Source organism: Trichomycterus rosablanca, chromosome 4 (genome assembly GCF_030014385.1).
Source record: "Trichomycterus rosablanca isolate fTriRos1 chromosome 4, fTriRos1.hap1, whole genome shotgun sequence".
NCBI classification, from domain to species: Eukaryota; Metazoa; Chordata; class Actinopteri; order Siluriformes; family Trichomycteridae; genus Trichomycterus; species Trichomycterus rosablanca.
This window is the reverse complement of record NC_085991.1, coordinates 55,221,033-55,231,611: the sequence shown is the minus strand read 5'-3', so window position 1 is coordinate 55,231,611 and position 10,579 is coordinate 55,221,033. Positions and strand designations below refer to the sequence as shown.

The following is a 10,579-nucleotide window of genomic DNA, read 5'->3' as shown; positions in this document are numbered from 1 at the left end:
ACAGCTCCACATGTATCTGTGTTTATCTGGATTCTCCTCCCAGTTTCACTTTTAAACTTGTGTTACAGCTCCAGCTTCTGAGAAACGGTGAGAATCAGAATCAGCTTCTCCCAGAGTCTAAAACGCTTCTGGTTGAAAATAAAGCTTAACGTGGTTTAATGTAGTAAAAGAAGGAGACAGGAGCACTAAACTTCTCTTCATTATTACTGCTCATAAGTTCCTCCACTAATCACATTCCTCACTCGCTGTTTTACTACAATAAGTCACGTTCAGTTCTCATGTGAATGCGCCGGTGCTGAAGGGAATACGGTATTCCAACATCAATCATCTCCACCATTAAGAAGCGTCAGGAAACAATAAAGAAGTAAAACTAAAGTGCAGCTTTTATTGTATTTTTATTGATGTTTACCTGTTTGTAATTGTATTTGTGTGTTTATATTATATTTGTGTTATTTTCAGTAACAAACAACCTCATTATTTTACATGAGACTAAAATATCTGCAGCTGCACGGGACCATGGATGCATTAACAGGTTCCCCAAACATCCTTATGGGGAAAAATACCTCGAAACTCAACGTCTTTAAAACTGTTCCAAATCCACCCACCTAAGAATCGTGAGCCAAAATATAATAATTAAATAAACAAATTTTAACAGGCGCCCTCTTGTGGAGACTTTATGTTACAGCTTTTAAACCGCAAGGGGACCAGATAACAGAGTAGAGAGTAAGATTCATTGTTTGTGTTACCTGAGTCACGTATAAAAATCATGTACATGCTTAAAAATGTGTGAAAAACCCTGGACTAACATATTAGACATGTTTAAATTAGTAAACATGATTTTATTTTATCTCTATCGCCATTCATATTCAGACCTGAGCTCAGCACAATGCCGCCCTCTTGTGTTAAACTAGCGACATTACACTGCAGACCATTTTTGACCCCATTGGCCCTGCATACAGCAGAGTAAGCGGTTACACTGACAGACAGCATGGCGGCTAGAGGCGGTAAGCAGCAGCAGCAGCAGCAACAGCAGCAACAGGGTCGCGGTGCGGGGAAGCGAGGCGGCTCCGCGGAGCAGGATGAGGAGGAACAGCCGCTGCAGGCGGTTCTGATAGCGGACAGTTTCAACCGGAGATTCTTCCCCATCACTAAAGATCAGCCGAGGGTGAGTTTACATAGCGCTCCACAGCGGCTAGCCCGACTAATGCTAACCGTGTTCTATTTACACCTGTATTCCGACTAATCCCGCCTCTCTTTACTAACTGTCCAATCAGAGAGCGGATTGAGTTGAGTTACGTCAGCCGAGTCTGTAACGCTATAACGGGAGTGTCGGTAGTTTTTTTTTTTTAACAATTACTGACTGGATTTTATTCATTCATTATAAATGTGTCATAATCATTCACAGGATTGTACTGACTGTACAGTTTATAATCTCGCTGTTTGTTACAGTCAGTACTATGTGCAGAGCTGGTCGGAAAACGGGTGGGAAACGTCAACTTCCATACACCGCACATTGTGCTGTATTTACCCTCCCTCACTGTTATAAACATTAATAATCACAATGTACAATAAACTATCATAATCATTGTAACTGTGTCATTATCAGTGTGAATAATAATAATAATAATAACTACATCAACAGAACATTAAGGTAACGCTTTACTCAGGATGTTTTACTGTGTCTGTGGCAATTTGTGCCCATTCATTCAAACTGTAAAGGTTCTGTGAGGTCAGGCACTGATGTTGGCCAATCAGAGCGACTACAACACTACATCAACACCCTGCACAACATCACAACCACACAACACTACCACCACAATTACAATTAAACCACAACATAACTACAACACTACATCAACACCCTGCACAACATCACAACCACACAACACTACCACCACAATTACAATTAAACCACAACATAACTACAACACTACACCGTCACACTGCACAACACCACAACTACAACAACACAGTTACACAATACCACCACAATTACAATTAAACCACAACAACACTACATCAACACCCTGCACAACATCACAACCACACAACACAGCTACACACTACCACCACAATTACAATTAAACCACAACATAACTACAACACTACACCGTCACACTGCACAACACCACAACTACAACAACACAGTTACACAATACCACCACAATTACAATTAAACCACAACATAACTACAACACTACACCATCACACTGCACAACACCACAACTACAATAACACAGTTACACAATACCACCACAATTACAATTAAACCACAACATAACTACAACACTACACCATCACACTGCACAACACTACAACTACAACAACACAGTTACACAATACCACCACAATTACAATTAAACCACAACATAACTACAACACTACATCAACACCCTGCACAACATCACAACCACACAACACAGCTACACAATACCACCACAAGTAGATAACACCACAATTACAATTAAACCACAACATAACTACAACACTACACCGTCACACTGCACAACACCACAACTACAACAACACAGTTACACAATACCACCACAATTACAATTAAACCACAACATAACTACAACACTACACCATCACACTGCACAACACCACAACTACAACAACACAGTTACACAATACCACCACAATTACAATTAAACCACAACATAACTACAACACTACACCATCACACTGCACAACACTACAACTACAACAACACAGTTACACAATACCACCACAATTACAATTAAACCACAACATAACTACAACACTACATCAACACCCTGCACAACATCACAACCACACAACACAGCTACACAATACCACCACAAGTAGATAACACCACAATTACAATTAAACCACAACATAACTACAACACTACACCGTCACACTGCACAACACCACAACTACAACAACACAGTTACACAATACCACCACAAGTAGATAACAACACCACAATTACAATTAAACCACAACATAACTACAACACTACACCGTCACACTGCACAACACCACAACTACAACAACACAGTTACACAATACCACCACAAGTAGATAACGACACAACTATACAACACAATTACAATTAAACCACAACGTAACTACAACACTACACTGCACATCACAACTACACAACTACAACTAAATCACGATGACACAATTACAACACTACACCGTCACACTGCACAACCCTACAACTACAGTACAACTACAACACAACAACTACACCACAGCTATTCAATACACAACTCAAACTAAATCACGATGACACAATTACAAGACTACACTGACACACTGCACAACACTACAACCACACAACAGCTACACAATACATAACTAAAATTAAATCACGATGACACAACTACAACACTACACCGACGCACTGCACAACTACAACACAACAACTACAACACTACTGAATACACAACAAAAACTAAATCACGGTGACACAATTACAAGACTACACCGTCACACTGCACAAAACTACAACACAACAACTACAACACAGCTACACAATACCACCACAAGTAGATAACGACACAACTATACAACATTACAATTAAACCACAACATAACTACAACACAACACTGACACACTGCACAACACCACAACTACAACACAGCTACTCAATTCACAACTAAAACAAAATCATGATGACACAACTACAATACTACACCGTCACACTGCACAACACCACAACTACAACACAGCTACACAATACCACCACAAGTAGAAATTGACACAACTATACAACACCACAATTACAATTAAACCACAACGTAACTACAACACTACACTGACACACTGCACAACATCACAACTACAACTAAATCACGATGACACAACTACAACACTACACCAACACACTGCACAACACTACAACTACACAACAACAACTACAACACAGCTACACAATACATAACTACAATTACAACTCTCCACCAGGCTCTGCTCCCTCTGGCCAACGTGTCCATGATCGACTACACGCTGGAGTTCCTGACGTCCACAGGAGTGCAGGAGACCTTCATCTTCTGCTGCTGGATGTCCAACAAGATAAAGGAGCATCTGCTGTAAGACCCTCAACCACCACGCTACACCCGTCCCTCACCACCCTAAACTAACCTAAACCACCACGCTACACCAGTCCCTCACCTAAACTAACCTAAACCACCACCACACCCGTCCCTCACCTCACCTAAACTAACCTAAACCACCACCACACCCGTCCCTCACCTCACCTAAACCAACCTAAACCACCACCACACCCGTCCCTCACCTCACCTAAACTAACCTAAACCACCACCACACCCATCCCTCACCTAAACTAACCTAAACCACCACCACACCTGTCCCTCACCTCACCTGAACTAACCTAAACCACCACCACACCCATCCCTCACCTAAACTAACCTAAACCACCACCACACCCGTCCCTCACCTCACCTAAACTAACCTAAACCACCACCACACCCATCCCTCACCTAAACTAACCTAAACCACCACCACACCCGTCCCTCACCTAAACTAACCTAAACCACCACCACACTCGTCCCTCACCTCACCTAAACCACCACCACACCCGTCCCTTACCACCCTAAACTAACCTAAACCACTACCACACCCGTCCCTCACCTAAACTAACCTAAACCACCACCACACCCGTCCCTCACCTCACCTACACTAATTTAAACCACCACCACACCCGTCCCTCACCTCACCTAAACTAACCTAAACCACCACCACACCCATCCCTCACCTAAACTAACCTAAACCACCACCACACCCGTCCCTCACCACCCTAAACGAACCTAAACCACCACCACACCCGTCTCTCACCACCCTAAACTAATCTAAACCACCACCACACCCGTCCCTCACCACCCTAAACTAACCTAAACCACCACCACACCCGTCCCTCACCTCACCTAAACTAACCTAAACCACCACCACACCCGTCCCTCACCTCACCTAAACTAACCTAAACCACCACCACACCCATCCCTCACCTCACCTAAACTAACCTAAACCACCACCACACCCGTCCCTCACCTAAACTAACCTAAACCACCACCACACCCGTCCCTCACCTCACCTAAACTAACCTAAACCACCACCACACCCATCCCTCACCTCACCTAAACTAACCTAAACCACCACCACACCCATCCCTCACCTAAACTAACCTAAACCACCACCACACTCGTCCCTCACCTCACCTACACTAACCTAAACCACCACCACACCCATCCCTCACCTAAACTAACCTAAACCACCACCACACCCGTCCCTCACCTCACCTAAACTAACCTAAACCTCCACCACACCCGTCCCTCACCTCACCTAAACCCTCACCTAAACTAACCTAAACCACCACCACACCCGTCCCTCACCTCACCTAAACTAACCTAAACCACCACCACACCCGTCCCTTACCTCACCTAAACTAACCTAAACCACCACCACACCCGTCCCTTACCTCACCTAAACTAACCTAAACCACCACCACACTCGTCCCTCACCTCACCTACACTAACCTAAACCACCACCACACCTGTCCCTTACCTCACCTAAATCAACCTAAACCACCACCACACTCGTCCCTCACCTCACCTACACTAACCTAAACCACCACCACACCCGTCCCTCACCTAAACTAACCTAAACCACCACCACACCCGTCCCTTACCTCACCTAAACTAACCTAAACCACCACCACACTCGTCTCTCACCTCACCTACACTAACCTAAACCACCACCACACCCGTCCCTCACCTAAACTAACCTAAACCACCACCACACCCATCCCTCACCTCACCTAAACTAACCTAAACCACCACCACACCCGTCCCTCACCTCACCTAAACTAACCTAAACCACCACCACACCCGTCCCTCACCTCACCTAAACTAACCTAAACCACCACCACACCCGTCCCTCACCTCACCTAAACTAACCTAAACCACCACCACACCCATCCCTCACCTCACCTAAACTAACCTAAACCACCACCACACCCGTCCCTCACCTCACCTAAACTAACCTAAACCACCACCACACCCATCCCTCACCTAAACTAACCTAAACCACCACCACACCCGTCCCTCACCTCACCTAAACTAACCTAAACCACCACCACACCCGTCCCTCACCTCACCTAAACTAACCTAAACCACCACCACACCCGTCCCTCACCTCACCTAAACTAACCTAAACCACCACCACACCCGTCCCTTACCTCACCTAAACTAACCTAAACGACCACCACACTCGTCTCTCACCTCACCTACACTAAACCACCACCACACCCGTCCCTCACCTCACCTAAACTAACCTAAACCACCACCACACCCATCCCTCACCTAAACTAACCTAAACCACCACCACACCCGTCCCTCACCTCACCTAAACTAACCTAAACCACCACCACACCCGTCCCTCACCTCACCTAAACTAACCTAAACCACCACCACACCCGTCCCTCACCTCACCTAAACTAACCTAAACCACCACCACACCCGTCCCTTACCTCACCTAAACTAACCTAAACCACCACCACACTCGTCTCTCACCTCACCTACACTAACCTAAACCACCACCACACCCGTCCCTCACCTAAACTAACCTAAACCACCACCACACCCATCCCTCACCTCACCTAAACTAACCTAAACCACCACCACACCCGTCCCTCACCTAAACTAACCTAAACCACCACCACACCCATCCCTCACCTCACCTAAACTAACCTAAACCACCACCACACCCATCCCTCACCTCACCTAAACTAACCTAAACCACCACCACACCTGTCCCTCACCTCACCTGAACTAACCTAAACCACCACCACACCCATCCCTCACCTAAACTAACCTAAACCACCACCACACCCATCCCTCACCTCACCTAAACTAACCTAAACCACCACCACACCCATCCCTCACCTAAACTAACCTAAACCACCACCACACCCGTCCCTCACCTCACCTAAACTAACCTAAACCACCACCACACCCGTCCCTCACCTCACCTAAACTAACCTAAACCACCACCACACCCATCCCTCACCTCACCTAAACTAACCTAAACCACCACCACACCCGTCCCTCACCTCACCTAAACTAACCTAAACCACCACCACACCCGTCCCTCACCTCACCTAAACTAACCTAAACCACCACCACACCCGTCCCTCACCTCACCTAAACTAACCTAAACCACCACCACACCCGTCCCTTACCTCACCTAAACTAACCTAAACGACCACCACACTCGTCTCTCACCTCACCTACACTAAACCACCACCACACCCGTCCCTCACCTCACCTAAACTAACCTAAACCACCACCACACCCATCCCTCACCTAAACTAACCTAAACCACCACCACACCCGTCCCTCACCTCACCTAAACTAACCTAAACCACCACCACACCCGTCCCTCACCTCACCTAAACTAACCTAAACCACCACCACACCCGTCCCTCACCTCACCTAAACTAACCTAAACCACCACCACACCCGTCCCTTACCTCACCTAAACTAACCTAAACCACCACCACACTCGTCTCTCACCTCACCTACACTAACCTAAACCACCACCACACCCGTCCCTCACCTAAACTAACCTAAACCACCACCACACCCATCCCTCACCTCACCTAAACTAACCTAAACCACCACCACACCCGTCCCTCACCTAAACTAACCTAAACCACCACCACACCCATCCCTCACCTCACCTAAACTAACCTAAACCACCACCACACCCATCCCTCACCTCACCTAAACTAACCTAAACCACCACCACACCTGTCCCTCACCTCACCTGAACTAACCTAAACCACCACCACACCCATCCCTCACCTAAACTAACCTAAACCACCACCACACCCATCCCTCACCTCACCTAAACTAACCTAAACCACCACCACACCCATCCCTCACCTAAACTAACCTAAACCACCACCACACCCGTCCCTCACCTCACCTAAACTAACCTAAACCACCACCACACCCGTCCCTCACCTCACCTAAACTAACCTAAACCACCACCACACCCATCCCTCACCTCACCTACACTAACCTAAACCACCACCACACCCGTCCCTCACCACCCTAAACTAACCTAAACCACCACCACACCCGTCCCTCACCACCCTAAACGAACCTAAACCACCACCACACCCGTCTCTCACCACCCTAAACTAACCTAAACCACCACCACACCCGTCCCTCACCTAAACTAACCTAAACCACCACCACACCCGTCCCTCACCTCACCTAAACTAACCTAAACCACCACCACACCCGTCCCTCACCACCCTAAACTAACCTAAACCACCACCACACCCGTCCCTCACCTCACCTAACTAACCTAAACCACCACCACACCCATCCCTCACCTCACCTAAACTAACCTAAACCACCACCACACCCATCCCTTACCTAAACTAACCTAAACCACCACACCCATCCCTCACCTCACCTAAACTAACCTAAACCACCACCACACCCGTCCCTCACCTAAACTAACCTAAACCACCACCACACCCGTCCCTCACCACCCTAAACTAACCTAAACCACCACCACACCCGTCCCTCACCTCACCTAAACTAACCTAAACCACCACCACACCTGTCCCTCACCACCCTAAACTAACCTAAACCACCACCACACCCGTCCCTCACCTAAACTAACCTAAACCACCACCACACCCATCCCTCACCTCACCTAAACTAACCTAAACCACCACCACACCCGTCCCTCACCTAAACTAACCTAAACCACCACCACACCCATCCCTCACCTCACCTAAACTAACCTAAACCACCACCACACCCGTCCCTCACCTCACCTAAACTAACCTAAACCACCACCACACCTGTTCCTCACCACCCTAAACTAACCTAAACCACCACCACACCTGTCCCTCACCTAAACTAACCTAAACCACCACCACACCCATCCCTCACCTCACCTAAACTAACCTAAACCACCACCACACCCGTCCCTCACCTAAACTAACCTAAACCACCACCACACCCATCCCTCACCTCACCTAAACTAACCTAAACCACCACCACACCCGTCCCTCACCTCACCTAAACTAACCTAAACCACCACCACACCCGTCCCTCACCTAAACTAACCTAAACCACCACCACACCCGTCCCTCACCTCACCTAAACTAACCTAAACCCCCGGCTGGTGTTTTACAGGAGGTCCAAGTGGTGCCGGCCGAGCTCGCCCAACACGGTGCACATCATCACGTCTGAGCTGTACCGCTCGCTGGGGGACGTCCTGAGAGACGTGGACGCCAAGTCTCTGGTCCGGTCCGATTTCATCCTGGTGTACGGGGACGTGGTGTCCAACATGGACCTCTCTCAGGCTCTGCAGGAACACAGGTCAGTGTGTGCTAATACACATCCCTACATTACACGCTGTAAACAGTTTAGGGAAGGTCCTGTTTCTGTCAGCATGTCTGCACCCCTGTGTGTAGAGGCTCTGACCTGGAGTCTAAGGCTAAAAGTCAGGGCTGAATCGATAAGTAAGGGCTAAAATGTTAAGTAAGGGCTAAATTGCTAATTTAAGGCTAAAATGCCAAGCTATGGCTAAATTTGTAATGCTAAGTCAGGGCTAAAATGCTCATTTAGGGCTGAAATGCTAAGCCATGGCTAAAATGCTCATTCTTGGCTAATTGCTAATTTAGGGCTAAAATGCCAAGTCAGGTCTAAAATACTAAGTAAGTGCTAAATTGCTAATTCAAGTGTAAAACGCTAAGTCGGGGTGAAAATGCTAAGTCAGGGCAAAAATGCTAATTCTTGGCTAAAATGCTAATTCAGCACTAAAACGCTAATTTAGGGCTGAATAGCTAGGTCAGGTAATAAATGCTAACTCGTGGCTAAAATGCTAACTTGTGGCTAAAATGCTAGCTCATGGCTAAAATGCTATGTCAGGGCTAAAATGCTAATTTAGGGTTAAAATTCTAAGTCGTGTCTATAATGTTAAGTCAGAGCAAAAATGCTAATCAGGTCAGGGCTGAAATGTTTATTCAGAGCTGAAATGCTAATTCACAGTTAAATTGCTAAGTCAGTGCCTTTGCCAAAAAGGCCAAGCTATGGCTACATTTTATGCTAAGTCAGGACTAAAATGCTAAGTCATGGCCAACATGCTAATTCAAGTCTGAATAGCTAACTCATGGCTAAAATGCTAAGTCTGGTCTTAAATGCTAATTCTGGGCATAAATGCTAAGTCAGGACTAAAATGCTAAGTCATGGCCAACATGCTAATTCAAGTCTGAATAGCTAGGTCAGGGATAAAATGCTAACTCAGGACTGAAATGCTAACTCATGGCTAAAATGCTAAGTCTGGTCTTAAATGCTAATTCTGGGCATAAATGCTAAGTCAGGGCTAAAATTCTAACTCAGGGCTAAGATGCTAAGTCAGAGCTAAAATGCTAAGTCAGAGCTAAATTGCTAACTCAGGGCTGAAATGCTAATTAATGAGTAAATGACTAATTCAGACCTGAATTGCTGACTGTACCCTGATGGCCGGTGACGTGTGTCTCCGCCCGACCGCGCCCAT

The 10,579-nt window shown here is 46.5% G+C and overlaps 1 protein-coding gene across 3 annotated transcripts in view; it reads left to right on the top strand.

Moving 5' to 3' along the window:
• Positions 1–987: 987 nt before the first annotated feature.
• Positions 988–10,579, top strand: part of LOC134312551 (translation initiation factor eIF2B subunit epsilon) — a 28,081-nt gene continuing 18,489 nt past the window's right edge. For all 3 annotated transcript variants that reach the window (XM_062994571.1, XM_062994569.1, XM_062994568.1), the window contains exons 1-3: positions 988–1,165; positions 3,941–4,065; positions 9,214–9,399. In XM_062994571.1, coding sequence (XP_062850641.1) covers positions 989–1,165; positions 3,941–4,065; positions 9,214–9,399 — 488 coding nt within the window. In that variant the 5' untranslated portion in view covers position 988. The remainder of the gene's footprint in view (positions 1,166–3,940; positions 4,066–9,213; positions 9,400–10,579) is intronic.